The 19,407-nt window shown below is 41.8% G+C and overlaps 1 protein-coding gene across 4 annotated transcripts in view; it reads left to right on the forward strand.

Moving 5' to 3' along the window:
* nphp4 (nephronophthisis 4) overlaps window positions 1–19,407 on the forward strand; it is a 226,391-nt gene that overhangs the window by 185,036 nt on the left and 21,948 nt on the right. For 3 of the 4 annotated variants that reach the window (XM_015967467.3, XM_015967468.3, XM_015967465.3), the window contains 3 exons: window positions 5,373–5,507; window positions 8,342–8,571; window positions 12,161–12,375. In XM_015967467.3, the coding sequence (XP_015822953.3) occupies window positions 5,373–5,507; window positions 8,342–8,571; window positions 12,161–12,375 (580 nt within the window). The remainder of the gene's footprint in view (window positions 1–5,372; window positions 5,508–8,341; window positions 8,572–12,160; window positions 12,376–19,407) is intronic. The other variant, XM_015967466.3, reaches the window with a different exon arrangement.

Below are 19,407 nucleotides of genomic sequence, written 5' to 3' on the forward strand. Positions count from 1 at the left end.
GGTCTAAGTTACAAGACACCATAAAAATGACCATCTTCTCTTCACCTGCCCATGGACACATTTTACCACAGGACATTTGAATGGTTAAATAAATAAATATTTCTTCTTAAAATATTGAGATGAAAGTCAAGGAAGGAGAAAAAAAAGTAAGCACAATCTTTTAAAGCTCAAGCACATCAGCATCTGGGATTTCTCCTGTGCGATGTTTGAATCGTTTTCATCATGAATAAAGTTTTTCATGTTTCAGTTCTGGTCACCATGGAGATCTGTCTTGAAGCCCCCATGTAGAACAAGAATTTGGAATGTTGGAGGTAAAAAACGGCAGCTCAAAGTCAAATGGAGAAGTTCAGACTTGGTTTTCTCAGTTTCAGTGCATTCTGGGACCTGTAGGCAGTGTTGGGAAAGTTTGTTTAAAAAACAAACTAGTTTGTTTCTTAGTTCCTAATGAAAAAAAATTGAACTAAGTTCACTGTTCCAAAAACAAACTAGTTCATAGTTCTTTCTCGTATATATCTATATCTATCTATCTATCAATATATATATATATATATATATATATATATATATATATATATATATATAGTCTTTTTTACCCTACGGCATTGAACAGTTTTTTAATGGGAAATTATTAAATAATCTTATAGGAAGCAGGCTGACAAACTCAAAGTGCAATATTAAAAGTGCAACACATAAAAAAAATGTATAATCTTTCAGTTAAGTCCCTTTTCAACTTTTCTGAATGAGCTTTGACTCCTGCACACAGCGTAGACATAGAAGGGTAGAAGCCGCACCAACGGCTACTGCCTATGTTTGGCCGCATTTGCGGCTTCTACTTTTTATAAACTCTATGGTTAACAGGATGTTTTAGCTAGGCTTTTGCTCTGGAAAAGCTTGTTTGGAGATCTGGAGCCAGAACGGGATGGTGGTGGGGTGGGGGTGGGGGGTGTAATTGTTTAGTCATGTGACAGTGATTGTAATCATCTCAGAACCATAAATGTGTGTGTTGTGTCTACATAATGTAAATTCAGCTGTAACAATTTTCATTCTATACAAAATCTGCAGATTTTAAGCAAATGTCAGTGATCTTAATATCGGTATAGGCCCAACAAGTATATCGGTGCATCACTAAATATTAGATAAGGTTGTAAGAAAATATTGATAAGTCAATATATTGTGATTTTTTTTCCGGCAGTAATGTATCGATATTTAAAAGCTGTGTGTCGAATTTTTGGATGAATTTACATGCAAAGATTTTCTTTTCTTTTGGTGCAATTCAAACGCTGGCTGCTACTTGACAGCAGTGTGCAATGGCTATTGTCGCTAATCGCTAATATCGTCTGGCTGATTGTATCGCAATATATTGTGATATATCGTATCATCTCCCCTGTATCGTGATACTTATTGGATCGCCAGAATTTCACCAATACACATTCCTAACAGAGATGCAAGAAACTTTTGAAACGTTAATATTGCGATATTTTGTAGAGATGCTCCAATCCAATAATGTGATTTTTATAGGATTCGACATCGGGTGGAAAAGATTGGATTTAACTTTATCTGACAACAGACCAGGCTTTTTAAATACAGATTTTCAAACAGAATAGCAATGGCTTTTAATTTTAGCTGTCATGATGGGCTGAAGTCTCTTAACCCACATGAGAGAATCACACACAGATAAGGTGAGCGATGATATAAATGTCTTTATTATGAAGGAAAACAAAGAAACCAAAGAATAATAGATAAGAGCGCTGATCCAAAGGGACAGGAAAACGGGACGACTCCGACTATAAGAAAAAACACAATGGTGTGAGTGGCAGAAACCGAGAACCAGGAAAGTATAAGATAAGAGGAAGGGCTTACTGAGTTGAGCAGGGTACGAGCTGGAGGGGCAAGTCAGGCTGATGCAGGGTGGAGGTTGTCGAAGGAGAAGGGTTGGATCCAGGAAGGCAGGTGAGCGGTGGAGAGCGGAGGACAGAGAACCGAACAACGCCGAGATGAAAAACACACACCTCAGGCAGGCGGAGAGTATCCAGGACTGGGGCAGACAAAAACGCAGATCAGGTTAGAACAGACAAACTAATTTTCAGGTATCTCTGATTTAGGACAGGATTGGACAGGATCTACCCAACAATTGAGTATCAACCGGCGTTGAGGTGTGGGAGCGCTGTTCCTTAAATCCTCTGGCCAAGCTGGAGTTAATTGGCTTCAGCTGCAGCTCCCCAACACACTCACCTGCAAACAATGAAGGACAAACCACAGCAGAAGACAGCAGAACCATGACATTAGCAAGTTTCTCTACATCATTATTATTTTTCTTGAATAAGAACAGCACCTTAACGTCACAGTTTATGGCAGGCAGGGATGTAGACAGCATAACGCGTAGCTGTTAGGCTAACGCAGAGCTAATGTGTCACCTCAGTGTTCAGGTTTAGAGTTTGTTACTTCTAAAATGGACTGGGAGCATCCAGCCTTTTAACATTCCCCTATAAAAGATCATTTGTTGGAGTTTGTGTTGTATCATAAGTGTAAAGGAGGGTTTGGTTAAAGCTAGCTCTTTCCAGGTGAGGCAGCCATCATTATGGTGTATCGGTCAGAATACAGGAAGAGGCTAGATGCGTCCTTTGATGTAGATCCAAATCTTTACTCTTGGTTGATGATGTAATGATTTAATTTACATATTATTTAATGAACCTTAAAATGTGAGATTCCATAGGAAATATGAAATAAATCTTATGGATTTGTGGATAGCTTAAACAAGAAAATTGGGACTTTTTATTGCAGGGATTATGTAACCACTTCGTATTAACTCAGAGACAAAAGAAATAGAGTCAAGTTTTAAAAGTTTAAAGATTTATTACTAAACAAATTAAAACTAGACTAACTTTAACACTAGGTATATGGTGTAACTAAGGTGAGGTAAGACTGAGAATGGTGTATGTGTGAAATGTTGTTCAGAACCAGCAAATCCGGGGAAACGATTAGTTCTGATGGGAGTGAAGATGATGTTTCGCGCTAAGCTTTTGGTTTGGAGATTCATAACACACAGTGAGACGCCATTCTGCTGGCCTACGTACCCTTTGCAGAAGTCCCCGTTAGATCAGGAATGTCGAGGTCCAGCTTGACCTTCTCTGGAACCGAAGTCGGTAGGAAAAGCAGCGGTTGCCGACCAGACCAGTCTTGAGATACTTCCGGGTCACGACAGTTTATTGGCATCTAGTGAGACCCCAAAAGGGGGTCGTGATGATTCAGCTTTTACTCTGAAAGGAACCGTTGCAGCAGGTGGAACAGCAATAGATTTTATCCAGCTTGTCGTTGGTTCTTTCAGCTGAAGAGGAAAGTTACGGATTGGCCACTCCGACAACTTCTCTAGAAAGCTTTGAACTGGAGTTTAAGCTGACGTGGGCATAGTTTTATAATTTGGATGTTTTGATTTACGGTCGAATCATAAAAGGGACAGATTTACCAAGCACCACCAAAACCACGCCTCCGTCAGATCTGGAAGATTCTGATTGGATCAGTAAAAGCAATGTGTCATGTGTCTTAACCTTACGTGTGGTCAGTCTCTAGTGGTAATATTTAAAGGTATATTACTTATTATATTCTATGGAGCTCCGAGAGTTGACGTCACTTCTCCCGGCATGCAACAGTTCAAATCGAAACTGTGCCATCTTGGCAGGTAGAAGCCGGCAGCTGGACTATTTGTTATTGTCAGAAAACTCAATCAAACGGGAAATATGGTAGATTCCTGTTGTGCCCCAGGATGCAGAACAGACACGAACGACATAAGGGATGAGCCATCTACAGGATTCCCCAAGATCCGGAGCGCCGCAAACGTTGGATCATTGTAATAAAACGCACTAGTGACCGGGCTAAAATGAAACTGTGGGATCCCGAGAGTAAAGGATTTCGCTTATGCAGCGACCACTTCATATCAGGTACTTAAACCAACGTTTCCTCAACTGTGTGTGGTATTTATTTTTAAATGCTTTTATTACGATTCTTAGTGGGCTTCCTAAACTTATTTTGGCGTGGCTTTTTCTGTCTTATTACTCATAGCAACAAATAAACATCACGTAAAACGTTGCCTCGTGATTTCTGGGTGCTGCCGTCTTATGATCACAGCAATTAACCGGCTAAGCTGTATTTAATTTTAAGCAATGGACGATCACTTGTCAGATCACACATAAGAAGCACTTTGGATTGCTATTATCTGTCTCACCGAGACATATCTCAGACAGATCCTGAGACGCTCCTGCCTGACATTTTTATTTTATTCACGGAAAACAATCAAACTAGTGATTTCTCTTGGCGTTCAATTTATACATTCAAACAGCACAGCACTCTATTTAAACTACTTACATGTAAATCTGTTATTTGTCCATCCATCCATTTTCATCTGCGTATCCGGAGTCGGGTTGCGGGGGCAGTAGCGTTGAGAGGCCCAGACTCCCCTCTCCCCAGCCACCTGAGCCAGCTCCTCCGGGTAAATCCCAAGGGGTTCCCCGGCCAGGTCCGGTAAGAAGTCCGCTCCGACAGCTTCTGGCGATGTTAAAAAGTATCCCAGGGGCACGGTAAATGTCGGAGATGTTTAGTCTATTTAATTTCTGACTATATATTATATATTTCTTTGGTTTTAAAGTGTGAAGTAAACTCCGACGAAGTAAAATCCAAGCCGATCCCGTTCACGTTCATGTTTACATCCGTGTTTGTTTAGCTTCTTTTACCTGCCAATATGGCGTCTACTAACTGAGAGTCACGTGGGGTCCGGAGCTCTATAGGATTATAATATCAAGTAATTAATATTTTCATTTCACAGATTGGCTCACATTTTATTATTGGCTTAATCTTTGTTTGATTAGCTTATTAAAATAGAGTTCTTTGATTTATTGAAAGAAAGAGTCCTTTTCTTCAATTCTTCTCTTGAGCTGGAAATGAGAAACAGTTTAGGTAAGGGCAAAGCATGAGCGGCCTTGACCCATCTTTGAAGATTAGGTTTGTGTCAGAAACTTCTGGTTTTGCTTTGAGCAGAGCAAACCAGAGCCGGGCCTTTTAGGCCAGAAATGGACACTACAATGATTATCATTAACAGCACTGACAACGGTCTGAAGCAGTAAACATAAATAAATTATCATGATAAGAAACAATTACGGTGGCAGCAAATTCTCTTACAGAATATAAAATTATCCAATATATCAGCACTCTGTGCACTGAACTAACCATCTGTCACATATGTCTTAAAATAAACTACTAATGAACCTTCTCCTTCAATACAGAAAGGGGGAATGAGGCAAAACACATTTAAAATGAAATAATAAATAATGAAATTCTGAATCTTTTATACAATAAGTACAGAAAATACTTTTCTCCCACAGGATGTCCAGCTGAGCCAGACAAAAGAAAAGCTGTGGACGACATGCCGTCTCATTCTCACATCATCCGACCTCGTGAAGCCATCAGTGGTTTCAGAGGAGGAAGTTTGTCTCCAAGGAACATCTTCCAGCACAACGGTCAGCACTTCAATCAGCACCTCACCTGAAATTTGTTTGGATTCAGGTTGCAACTTTTAAAATTACACCACTTTTACTTGGTGTGCTTTGTCCCCTCACCTGTTAGTATATGACTAGGTTTAAGTGCAGTTCGTCCAACAGAAGGTTTAGAATCAGACTCTTTCGTTTTGGGTGTGGACTGTGCTGCTGCCGTGATCAGCTCAGCCAGATACGGTTCACATTTTTCTCTTGGCTGAACCACAGAACCACTCAATTTTCAAGCTAATTGAGCTTGTAGAGGCATCTCTTGTGGTTAGCCACAGTCCTATTTGTGTTCTTTGACTTTGTGTGTGTGTGTGTGTGTGTGTGTGTGTGTGTGTGTGTGTGTGTGTGTGTGTGTGTGTGTGTGTGTGTGTGTGTGTGTGTGTGTGTGTGTGTGTGTGTGTGTGTGTGTGTGTGTGTGTGTGTGTGTGTGTATGCAAGCATTAGTCCTATAAGGCACACAAACACACACTGGGAAACCAATTTTTTCCTCAATTAGGCAAGCCATCATCAGTCAACTGGTGTGCTATTATGAAATTCACCTCTGATGTTGACTGTAGCTGACACACACACACACACACACACACACACACACACACACACACACACACACACACACACACACAAACAGTCATAGTCGCCACATGACAACAAACATAAAATAATCATATCAATGCTTAGTTTTATACAGAATACTTCCAATCTGTAAACGAGCTCACTAAAACGGTGTCCCTTGAAGTATATTTGTGCTTTTCACACTGTTTACACTGATAAGCTTCTGTGTTCCTAGAAACGTGTTTAAAATATGTTGACAAAATAATTCACGGACATGTTCACCTCACAAGTACTTTACACAATCAGTTATTTCCAGCTCCTCTAACTGTGCAAACACAGTCTGTTCGCTGTTTACTCTGTTTCCTACACCCCCCCCCCCCCCACACACACACACACACTCACACACACACACTCACACACACACACACACTTCTCACCACCGTGACCTCCACACTTTTTGTCTTTTACACTCTTCGCTCGTTCCTCTCCACTTCACCTTGCCGTGCCATTTAAAGTTCCAGTGTGTCTAATTGCTTTCACTGGAGTCCAGTCACAATCGTGAGACACAGCCGACAGAAGCTCTGGGTGGTGTGTGTGTGTGTGTGTGTGTGTGTGTGTGTGTGTGTGTGTGTGTGTGTGTGTGTGTGTGTGTGTGTTTGTGTGTGTGTGTGTGTGTGTGTGTGTGTCATACTCCTGTCCCACTTCTGCCTGCCTGTGGCTGTGAAGGATGTGGTGTAGCCAGACACTATCAGGTTAGCTCACTGGCAGTCAACCCAGTTCCTCCTTGATAAGGAGTCTTGCGGGGTGGGGGTGGGGGGGTGTCTTGGGACAAAGAGTCATCAAAGGAGTGGAAAACAGAAAGACAAGCAGATATGGTAGAGCGCAACAGAGTTTATGTATAAGCTCAAGTCTGAGACGTGTACTCAGGCGGGTTAGTGACCACAGTGGTGCATTCGTCATAATCGAGTCAGATTATTTTAAGTCACTAATAATTACAGAGATGGTTTTGCCATCTGATGCTCTCTACTGAACCTTCAGCTGACACCTAATTACCATTTAGTAGCCATTTTTCATCATCTATGTCCCCCTTAGCGTTTAGAAACATACGTACAAAGAAAGACGATGAATACTTTTCCAGACCATTTCATTAGAAATTCCTCATTGGAGGTGTGCCTTTTCATGGGTGCGTTTGATGAAACTGATTTTCATGTGTTATGTTGTTTGTGACTTATGACAAGGTTATCAAGTATGCGTCTCAGGCTTCAATAGTTCTCATGTACTTAGAACAAAGCGAGATGGTGGCGTCATTTTGTCCATCTTTTTGTAGCGTCCTAGGATTGACCCCATTCTTCTGTCAGAGATTGTCCCACCCGCCTTGCCTGCTGGTGGTGGTCAAAGGGACTTGATCTGTTTTAACATTTCCAACATTGTTTTTATATTCATATGTGATTTAAAATAAAAAGAATTGACAGCTGAAGAAGGCTCAAAACCATTAACAGGAAATGTGAGGTCACATTGATTTAGGACACAAAAACAAACAAAATGCACACTTAGATTGGCATCAATAAATCAGCTGCAAATGAAAACCTCAAGAGAAAGCAAACACACCTTTAGAGATGTAACTTTTGTGTAGAACAGCGTAGAAGTGGGTTATAGCACAAGAAGGGTTTGCAGAGAAGTGTAGAAAACTGATGAGGGATCAGCAGAGGTCTGATGTCTGGTGTAAAGCAAACACAGCAGGTAAAGTTCCTAAAGAGCTAAAATAAAACACCACTTACATCTCATCTCTCTCAAATCAAATCAAATCACTTTTATTGTCACGTCACATGTGCAGGTATACTGGTACAGTACATGCGAGTGAAATTCTTGTGTGCGAGCTTCACTGCAACAGAGTTGTGCAAAAATACAGTAACGTAAAAACAAGCTAAATATAAAAATGGCTAATCTAAGTAATAATATGTATAGTATGAAAGGTTAATAAATGTGTGTGCTAGTATTTTATTTTATTTTATTTTCTGTCCCCATATATGGATCTACTTCTTGATTTTTTTCCGCCTGCCTCATTTAATTTTTGGATTCATGGCTCCTTTCAGCAAGTTCTGGTTAATTCCCTCCATTGCTGCAACGTGGGTTTTAAAACATGGCTGCAAACTAAAGTAGTGAAGTTTTGAGCTGCACTCAGATACAAACGGAGTGCATTACATGTACATTATGTAACATTACTTAATATTTAAGACTAGAGTTTTTTTTCTGCTTAGGGAATAAATTCTTCATGGTGGCCTCGGTCTATTTCACAGCCGGCAACACCGCACAAGTACACAGGCTGAAGATGGATGAAGATCACATGCGGTTGTACAGAGACAGGATCAGAGCGGATGCTGTCATCCCTGAAGAGCTAAACCTAAACTCGCAGCGCCGGAAGCTGGAGTGCATGGCTGCCGTGCGTCGACGAGAGGCCAAGGAAAATTCTGAAGCAGCTGAATCTTTGGTGAGGTCAAACTATGATCTAAAAACACAAATATGCTTGTGTCAAACTTATATTTTGACAATTTTTAGCTGTTTTGCTGTCTAAAATGGATAAATACTTACTGTTTTACAGCAGCAGAAATCTGAGATCATAAATTGAGTTTAACTCTCAAACATTTTCTACAAAACCCACCGTTATTACAACTCCCAAAACCCTGCAGGTGTTTGCGCCGCACAAAGAGAAATGAATAATTCCTCTTCCTAGAAGAACTTTCCTCTCACCTTTGGGTCACGTGTTAAATGTCATTTTGGCAGCAGTGCAGGTGTGCCTTTAACATTTTACACCAAACGTTTCTTCTGGGAAGACCCGTGTTTTAGTAATTTCACAGCTCTGTGATGGCCAATTCTGTGTGGGATAAAGCTGCTCACGCAGAAACAAGGCCGTTACACTAGCTCTAAAAATCAATTTGGCTTTTATTTTTACTGATTGATAACCACAACTTTATTTGAAACAGTCTCATGCTCAGCGGTTTCACTGGCTCTAGCTGTGTGGATAATCTGAGTAGAATTTTCTTATACACTCGACTTTCTGCTCTCACATTTTAAATTACATTTAAAGGAGCAATTTCTGAGAATTCTACAGTGAAATAATCTCAAAACACTGTAATGTTTTAATCATGTTGGAAGGAAGGTTACATGGAAACAGATTTATTTATTTATTTATTTATTCAAAAAAAAAAAAAACTAAAGAGGGACGTAGTTACTGTTTACCGTTAGTGAGCCTGTGAGGTTGCAGAGTTAACTTTGCATAGCCAGTTTTTGTGATTCAACACCAGCAGGTAACAAGCTCCAGAGTTAAAGAACTGAAGCCAGTATGTCAGAGCGACCCAGAAGTTATTTCTTGTACCCCTAAGAATTAGAAGCCAGTACTCGGCTCTAAAAACATCTCAAGCTACCTTTTCAATTACCAACAGCTTGATGTTACAGTGAAGTGAATCATGAGTCAATCGTGGCTTTTTACTTCCTTTAACAAGTCATTCAGAACTAGTTTCTAGCTAAAAGCAAGTCAGCAAATAACCACACTTCCTCTAATACCAGAGGCATATTACCGTAATAATTGTAGTATGTGTTCCCTACCGAAAAACACCCAATAGTGCTAACACCAGATATAAAAATGTATGTAATGGATTACAGGCTTGTCTTTAAGACATAAAAAATTGGATGACTCAAAACTTTTTGCTTTTAAATCAAGACAAGATGGAAGTTCTCATCTTTGGACCTGAAATTCAGAAAAGGAAATTGCTTAGTCAATCACCTGACCTGAATGGCATTAAATTAGTCTCCGAGAACAAAGTAAGGAACCTTGGTGTTATCTTCAACCAGGGCATGTCATTCAAATCCCACGTTAAACAGGTTTGTAGGATTTCCTTTTTCCACCTTTGGAATATTGCTAAGATTAGAAGCATCCTTTCCAGGAGAAATGCTGAAAAACTAGTTCATGCATTTATTACATCAAGACTGGATTACTGTAATTTATTACTCTCAGGAAGTCCACAGAATGTAGTTAAAAGTCTTCAGCTTGTCCAAAATGCTGCAGCTAGAGTTTTGATGAGAATTAAAAAGAGAGGTCATATCTCTCCTGTCTTAGCTTCCCTACATTGGCTGCCTGTTAAATTCAGAATAGATTTTAAGATCCTGCTTCTCACATATAAAGCTCTTCCTCCATCATACATCAGTGATCTGATTGTTCCATATGTTCCTAACCGAGCACTTCACTCTCAGATTGCAGGTTTACTGGAGTTCTCAGAATTTCTAAAAATAGGATAGGAAGCAGATCTTTTAGTTATCAGGCTCCTCTTTTGTGGAACCAGCTCCCAGCTTTAGTCCGTGAGGCAGACACCTTGTCTACTTTTAAGACTAGGCATAAAACATTTTTATTTGATAGGGCCTATGGTCTGATGTTAGCCTAAATCTGGACAAGTGGGGGAGTAAAGGGAGGTGGAGTGTACAGTATGTAAAGATGGCTCTCCCTTGCCCTGCCTCCAACATGCCTCCATCTAAATAGGATAGATTATCCAGAGTTATCTATGTAGTTATGCTGCTATAGGCTTAGACTGCTGGAGGACATACTGACCACTTTTCACACTCGACTACTTTCTTCTACAATCTGCTCTTTAACTGTATTATTTCCTGCAATTTCAACTGTTAACTTTATTTTTTCTCTAAGTGTTTTTCTCCCCAGAAGAAGCTACAATGATGTTCTGCTGAGCTGTGGTGGCCTCATGGAGGGGGCCATCTTCTAGCACACTGTTGCTAACCACTTAAACATTCTCCCTCTCCTGATAATAACATTTTACTTTCCTTGACATTGAATGTGCTACTACTAGTTTACCCGTTTAGTTATAGATTCACTAGGATAAATACAATAAAGTTTATCTCTCACCAAATAGAATATTTACTAAGAAATCACAATGTAACCATGGCAACGCTACTTGGTATATATGTTGTGTGTGTGTGCGTGTGTGTGTGTGTGTGTGGGGGGGGGGGGGGGGATGTTGGTGTGTGTGTGTGCTCTGTCTTCTCGATCCCCAGTGAGTCGTGGAGGATGGCTGCTTATACTGACCCAGGATCCTCTGGAGGTTTCTTCCTGTTAAAAGGGAGTTTTCCTCTCCACTGTTGCTAAATGCTTGCTTAGTATGAGGATTGCTGTAAAATAACTGACACCAGTCAGTGACTTTATGCAATTTTATGAGTTCCTTATATAGGAAACTTTTCTCTGATTGGCTTAATGAACTGACCTGTATTGGAATGTTTATTATGTGAAGTGCCTTGAGATGACGCTTGTGATTTGGCGCCATATAAATTGAATTGAATTGAATTGAATTTAACTACTTATCAAACTACTGTGTATAAGATAAGACTTTATTGATCCTACAGTGGGGAAATTTGTGCATTACCACAGCTCAGGACAGGTAGCAAAGGAGTTCAGACGTGACTAGGGATGGGTACCGAATTCAGTACTTTTGAAGACACTGACCGAATTCCATAGGGAGCCTATGTCACTCCCATCTACTTCTGGACCGTGGGTCACCGGAAGAACGAAAAAATTAATGCAAGTCAGTGGGGCTAAAAACGCTGTTTAGTGTAGCCGAGTTGACTGAAACTTTAAATTCCATTTAACTTTGCTGGGGAAATGTTTGTCTAAAAGGTTTTTGAAAAGGTCATTTTCTTGATCACAACACTTGACTGAAATGAAAAACGTGTAGCAAAAAGAGCCTGGCTGCTTACAAAACAATCATTCAAACAATGCCATTTTCCATTTAAAGTGAGCAATCAGATGGGAGGCAGTCATGTGTTAATATATGCTGTGAAATAGTCACTAAAAAGGTCACAGAGAAAATTGTGATTTACTGCGAACTGACTTTCACTGTCTCCGCTTTAGTTATTGTTTCCATCAGTTATGATGACATTTCATTCTACAAACTCATTAACCGAACATTCAGCTCTGAAAGTGAGCTCTGAGATTTTAGTTATGATCTGCCTCTGTACAGGATGTGGAGCGTCTGACATTTAGCCTCTCTTAACGTTTATCGCCTGTTTGTTGGTGTTAGGGTCATGCAGAGGAGGTCCGGTTCACCAGTGAAGTCAAACCCAATGAAGAATACAAAAAGGCAGAGGGGATTGCCAGCATGCTGAGCCTGGCCATCACCACCCAGCACCTCCTCTACGCCAGCTTGGGCTCTGCTGAATACATGGAGTTTGTCCTGAAAAATCCCTTTACTGTTCCCCAAACTGTCACGATTCACAGTGATGACTCAGAGCTAAGGTAAGATTCTCAAACAGCTGACATTCATGTAGCTGAAACCCTGATTTAAGCACATTGTGATTTGTATCTTTAGAGGCGCTAAATGAAAGATAGTTTTCTTTCTTTCTGGTTGTTGAGTGCATGTAATTTTATTTTTGTTAAAAATGAATATATACAGAGCACATACATAGTTATTTTCTCAAATAATTGTTGCATGGTACAGACATGTAGAATATAAAACCACATTTACCTCTGATATAACATACCAGCAACGTGTTTCCTATGTACATTGGTAATGTTGTAATGGCTGCTTTCAAACACTTCATTCTGAGAATAGCTAGTTAAACACAGCAAAAGCGTAGACACCACGTCTTATATTTCACTTTAAATTTGCATGTTCCAACCCACTTCAATGCCAGCGATACATACATGTGGATTGCGGTTCCGCTAACGCTGACCCAAGCTAGTGCTAGCACTTGCCTGAACCATACTGCTAATGCTAGTTAGCTCACGATAACATCTTTGTTGGATGAGAGGAAAACAACAAAGATAAATGTTGGAGCACTCAACTTCCAGGTAGTACTGGGAATATCCAGAGTATGGATGAATGACAGATAGACCAACAGGTTGCAGTCATCGTCCTCTTCCTCGTTTGTCCGGAAAACCCCCTCCTCCGCAATCCATTGAACACTCACTTCACTGGATGTTCACTTTGTTCCTCGTTCGTACCACCTCTTTATTATTTTTAATTTAATATTTTTTACCAAAAGAGCTTGCAGTGAATTTTTTTTACTGACACTTTATTAAAAATGTGTTACTAAACTCGATTAAATATAATTTTTTGTCTTTTTTGAAGGATGGCCACTAATTAGCCAACACATTACCATTAAGCAGGGATTTTTTTCCATTTTTATTTTTTGGCTTGGATAAAAATTCCAGTATTCTCTAGGTATTTGTGTCATATTTCATAATATTTCTGATATAATTGTTAAATGACTCAAATTGTCCCTCTGTTGTGAACTTTTTCGTATTTTTTAGAGAATCTTGGACCTCAATTATTGTGACACATTTTGATCAGTTAATTAGTTTGTTGTTGTAATCTTACACAACTTTAACTCAGTGACTGCCATTGATGACAAAAGACGTCATTTTAAATCCAACCGTTCACTGCCTTTGCATTGTTTTACTGTGTGGGCGTCAGAACGAGCCCCGGTACCGTGAGAACAAACATCCCAGCTCTAAAGCCGATCTTCATCCACGTGCGTCACATGGCATGCAATCAGGAAGCAGAAAATCCATGTGTTAGGAGATATTTTTGGGCCGGCGCTGTCAAAAAAGTGAGGTGTCAACCGGAAAAGCTTCTGCTGATCACAATTCGACAACAGAATATGAAAGAACGGATAACGCTCAAAACACGCAGATTCTTCTTGATGTAAGACATGAGTTTCCCCTTTGTTTTGTTAGTTTTGGCATTGACCATCATAGAGCGCAACGTTCTGTGACTCAGAAAAAAAACTGTAAAAACGCTGAAAAACGCTGGCAGTGAAGGGCTTTTCTGATCAAGAAAAGGCTGGCAGTGAATGTGTTAAAGTGACAATTTGTAGTTTGGAAATATCCATTGAAATGTTATTGTAAAAGAATTAAAAGATGCCCAGCAGTTGAAAAATATTGGCACTTTCAAAACATATAGTCATAAAAATCTGTTCTAAAATACATGGAAGTGGGTCTACGTATCTTGGCAACGCCATATTGGATGCCATGTTTCCTCTACAGAAGCCCGTGAGGACAAAACACGTTTACTGATTTGTAACAGATGATTACAAAACTTTCACCAATAATAAACATTGTTGTTTTACACATTTACTTCTTCACTCACTGCCAGTGATGAAAGGGAGTCTGATGTGCTTGCCATTTGGCTGGAGATTGTAATCCCAGGGTTTTTTGACCCTAATAGCCATCCATTGGTAAGGTCTTATTTGGACACGCTGCCCCCTGTCGCCAGGGAAAATACACACTTTAATGTATTGGCCAGACCGATTCCATTTCAGAATCAGGGTGATATGTTTGCTTATTATGTGATTTTTTTTAATGAGTAGAAGTTAGAAATGTATTGGTGGGTCTCCAATCCAACACACTGGGTGTGAACATGTGTTTTCTCTGTGCTTTTGTTATCATGCCGTAACAGAATACGCTGCACCGTGAAGCTGTGTTCACACCTTTTGAATGTGTTTCCAATTGTGATGTTAAAGCTCAGGAGCTTATTTTCACTCAGTTTCAAAGGATAATGTTTCATCCTCACACTTGACACGTTTTAAATTGGGGGCTTGTCTCTTCAAAATGTCAGCTGAACATTTAAACAGCTTTGTATAAAGATTCACTCTCAGTTGAGGTATCAAGTTCTGTCTGTAACTCTCGGTAAAGACAAGTTATTCTATAATTAAAGCATCAAAATTCACTACCATCATGTTTCGTTACCTCATGACAGCATGTGAAAATCTCTTTCACTGTTGCTAAGCAGATGAATGCTGAGCATTCGCCACACAATGGTTGAATGCACATACTTTACGATATGTATTCCTAGATCATTGATATTTTTCTGCAAAACACTATAAACTAACATAAATAAAGAACACGTATGTATAAAAACGTGTGGTGGTAATATGTTCTCTGTAAAGAAAACCCACTATCAGTGCAGTGTAGCAGTAACCAGCTTCATGTAATCATCAGCTTTGATGCCTTAATTCTATAGTAGCAAATGAAACCCAGTTTTCAAAATAGAATTTTTTATTGTTTAGTTTTAAAATAACAACTATATATATTCGTTATATGACATTATAATAGAAACAAATAAATAAAATTGGCTCTTTCCACCTGTAGATCCTCCACTAGAGGGCAGTAGACATGTATAGGCCTGGAAATGGCAGATTTACAATGAATGTACTAATCCTGATACTCCATCTGGATGATTTATGCTCAGAAGTGGTTTGATGAGAATTAGGAACAATGGTTTACTTCAACCTATGTTGAAGTTTGTCCCTTTACACATTGTTTATAGTTTTATTTGGTATTTTGTATTTGACATGTGGTTTGTACAGATGTTTAAAATGTTTAAGTACCATTTGACCGATCCCTGTGGGGATGGGTGAGCTGCAGCAAGGCTGTAACTAAAGGAAATGACTTGAGAAACCTAGAGGGCTGGAGATCTAGGGGCAAATGGGGAAAACCAGAAGACACATGAAGAAGATGCAGACATGACACATGAGGGCGCTAGGACACAGAAGGGAACCTAGAGAGGATGGAGAAACACCAGGAGGCACATGAAGGAAGGGGCAGACGCAGACCATGACAGTTTAACCCCCCAATCCAACCTCTTAAAGCTGAGTGCTAAGCAGGAAGACATTGGGTCTCATTTTTAAAGTCTTTGGTATGACCCGACGCTCTACCACTGAAAAGGTTGAACAGCTGCAGGAATCAACACCAGCCTGGAAGGAGCAGTTATCAGAACACAAGTAACATCCAAAGAGAGCAGTTTTTTGTTCAGTACAATTACATTTATGTGGCCAATTCAGTTTTTCCTGTGAATTTGTCATTTAAATCCTTCTACAAATGTGCTCTTTTCCATTTTGTTCTTTCTTTTTCCTTTAATGCCTGTGGGCTGTATTTGTCATGGGACTATGAACTGTGGGTAATTCCCTCAAGCGAAGTCTGCTGAATCTCAGACTGATGGAAAGTGTGCATCCAGGGCTCACACTGCCTCCAAGAGTGGTTGAGGACTTGACAGAATTAGCAGAAATGTACCTCAGACTGTGAATGTGGAATCTAGCCATGACGAAATGTTTTGAGGAAATTTCTGGCAAATACTTTGTTGTTGAAAACTTACCTTCAACATCAGAGAGCACCTTTTAATGCATGAATTTTACAACCTTTAAATTCATAATTCTGAAGAGTATTTTCCAGATTTTGTGTTTGCTTCCAATTCAAGATTTCAGGAACGTTCGCTCACAGCATTACATTCATTATCCACACATATCAAACAAAGAGGATTTCCTCTCTGCATCACAAACGGCTGTCCTTGACACAGATGAAAACATAAAGCTGGTGATAAAATGTCCCCTTTAATCCATGAGTTTAAACCATTTCTGTGGCTGTTTGCTGGGTGACCCTGTCTTGGTATTAACGCTGCGCCTGTTTCTTTACGTTTTCCTCGTTAATCCCGCTTCCCCGAGTCCTTTGTTTTGGATTCTGCTCATGCTCGTTCTTTGGATTAACATATATCAAGTTGATCAACAAAGGCTGCGGCGCACCATGGATGAATCATTACGGCATTAGCCCTACCACTGGGACCACTCTAATTGAGAGTCATTCATCTTTGTATATGCCGTCTCTGACTTAGCACCCTCTTTGTTTATTTATTTCTTGTTGAGGCGGTGTGACACCACACTAAACCGTCTGTCACTTTAACCAGGGACCGCGTAAATGAGCCTGGAAACTTTAGCATTTATTGGAAGTTCTTTTGTTAGAATAAAGGGGGTTTTATGACTCAGTGGTCCCATTACAAATGTGGGATTGGATCAGAAGTGAACCGTAGTATTTAAGGATGTAAACATACCAGCAAGACACTACCACATCTCGTCCTGGCATAACTGTCGGACTGCATCAGAATGCAGCCACACACCTACAGATCATGCCACACTACCACAAAGCTGATGGCCTGATGGGGTTGGAGCCATCTGCTCCAAATCCTGCTTCCATTTCTCAACGACCTAGCCACAACAGTTGTCCCCATGTTAAAGATTCACAATGACCACAATAATATCCTGTCGTGACCTTACAATGGTTGTTCTAAGCATGATCAATCCCATCATTGAGCTATCACACTTTATCAAGCATATAACAGGGAGCCCACAGAGACTTTGCTAAGGTGAGCCGCGTTCTGGTCCATCCTTTCTTACATCACACCGAGGTTACCGTTCTGTGTGGATAGCAGCAGTTTGGACACAGATCGGTCCTGGGCCATGTTAAAAGGCCGTCCACTGAGCCTATAGGATTCAACGCAAGTAGTAGAGTGTAGAGCCAAAAGAAAGTAGACAGGGGAATGCTCGTGTCAGAAAAAGCCACACAGAACCTCGTCACACCATTACATATATATTCGTGGACGCGCTCACTGTGACCTTCATCACCACCCTCTCCTTATTCTGCTCTTTAACAATTCTGCCTATCCTGGGATCCACTGAGTTCCCGCTTTCCTATTCAATTTGTCTTTCCCTTTCCTTATAGTTTTTTAATCACAATAATTAATATTTTTTTCATTGTAACTTTATTTTTGTTTATCTTTTTTAAAGCTTTCTTATATTTTAACATTTTTGTGTCACACCCTGTCCTGTCTTCTCCTAGGTTGTAGTCTGTGTCTCCGTTAATTGCTCCCACCTGCCTCTTGTTTCCCAATCACCATAGCTCCTGTTCCTCATGTATTTAAACCCCTTCTGTTCTGTGTTCCTTCTGGTGTCATTGTTCCAGTGTCAGCGTGCGTCCTAATAAACCTGTGGAATTAATCCTACCTGTCTGCCTGCTTCCTCCCCGTTCTGGATCCTCACCTTAGCTCCGCTTCACTCTGCGCATGTCGTTACAGAATGACACCACCACCCAGTAGCGGATCCAGCGGGGAGATTCTCCCGTGGAGTTGCCTTCTCCAGTGGCTCACATCCGACCACCGGCCAGCTTCTCCATCTCCTTCTGCTCCAGATCCGCCTCGCCGCAGACGACGGCAACGATCGGCACCCTCTGCTATCCTCGCCGCCCTCCCGGAACCGGACGGGAGCTTGGACCGGGAGACGCTCCCGGATTGCTCCAGCTATGAGGGCACGAGGCTGGCTATCTGCTCCCCCGGAGTCGGTCCACGGCGTGGGGAAAAACGCCGGACTCCACCACCATCCGGGGTCTCCAGGCGGAGCTGTGAGCCCGCTTCTGCTCCTGCCCGGCACGGCTGTTCGGACACGCCCACGGCCAGACCACCAGTCCCGTCTCCTGCCGAACCGGCGCCTCCATCGTCTGTAGAGGAAGGAGCAGCAATCGAAGCCCAGCTGATAGAGCAACGGGCGGAGCTCGGCCGGTTCCGCGAGCTCATCAGCCGCCAGGAGTCTCACCTGGATGCTCTATCCTCCTCGTCTCAGGGCCAGGGGAGCGAGCGCGGGGTTCACCCAGCGGAACTCGCCGGTCAGCGGGCTGAGCTGGCCCAGCTCCGTCGGACACTCAGCCTCAGGGAGCTAGAGCTGGACGAGCTGACCTCCCGCCTCTCCTCATCGCTCCAAGTTCTCCTAACAGCGGCTCTGCCACCGGCCCAGAAGCCGACGGAGCGGGCCCAGAGGCAGAGGGTACCGACCCGGAAGCAGACGGTACCGGAACCGGTCCAAAACTCGGCGGTCCAGAAGTCGAGGGACCAGAAGCCGACACCTCCGGGCCAGACGCAGACGGTTCCGGTTCCGGTCCAGAGGTCGACGGTCCGAAAACCGAAGGACCAGAAGTCGACGCCCCCGGACCCGAAGCCGACGCCCCCGGACCAGAAGTCGATGGAAGTCGACGCCCGTTCCTGTTCTGAAGTCGACGTCCGTTCCTGTTCTGAAGTCGACGCCCATTCCTGTTCTGAAGTCGACGCCCGTTCCTGTTCTGAAGTCGACGCCCGTTCCTGTTCTGAAGTCGACGCCCATTCCTGTTCTGAAGTCGACGCCCGTTCCTGTTCTGAAGTCGACGCCCGTTCCTGTTCTGAAGTCGACGCCCGTTCCTGTTCTGAAGTCGATGCCCGTTCCTTTTCTGAAGTCGTCTCCTCTGATGACGTGTCCGAAGTCGTCTCCTCTGATGACGTGTCCGAAGTCGTCTCCTCTGATGACGTGTCCGAAGTCGTCTCCTCTGATGACGTCTCCGAAGTCGTCTCCTCTGATGACGTCTCCGAAGTCGTCTCCTCTGATGACGTCCCCGAAGTCGTCTCCTCTGATGACGTCCCCGAAGTCGTCTCCTCTGATGACGTCCCCGAAGTCGTCTCCTCTGATGACGTCACCG

The sequence above is a fragment of the Nothobranchius furzeri genome, chromosome 15 (assembly GCF_043380555.1).
Source record: "Nothobranchius furzeri strain GRZ-AD chromosome 15, NfurGRZ-RIMD1, whole genome shotgun sequence".
Lineage (NCBI taxonomy): Eukaryota > Metazoa > Chordata > Actinopteri > Cyprinodontiformes > Nothobranchiidae > Nothobranchius > Nothobranchius furzeri.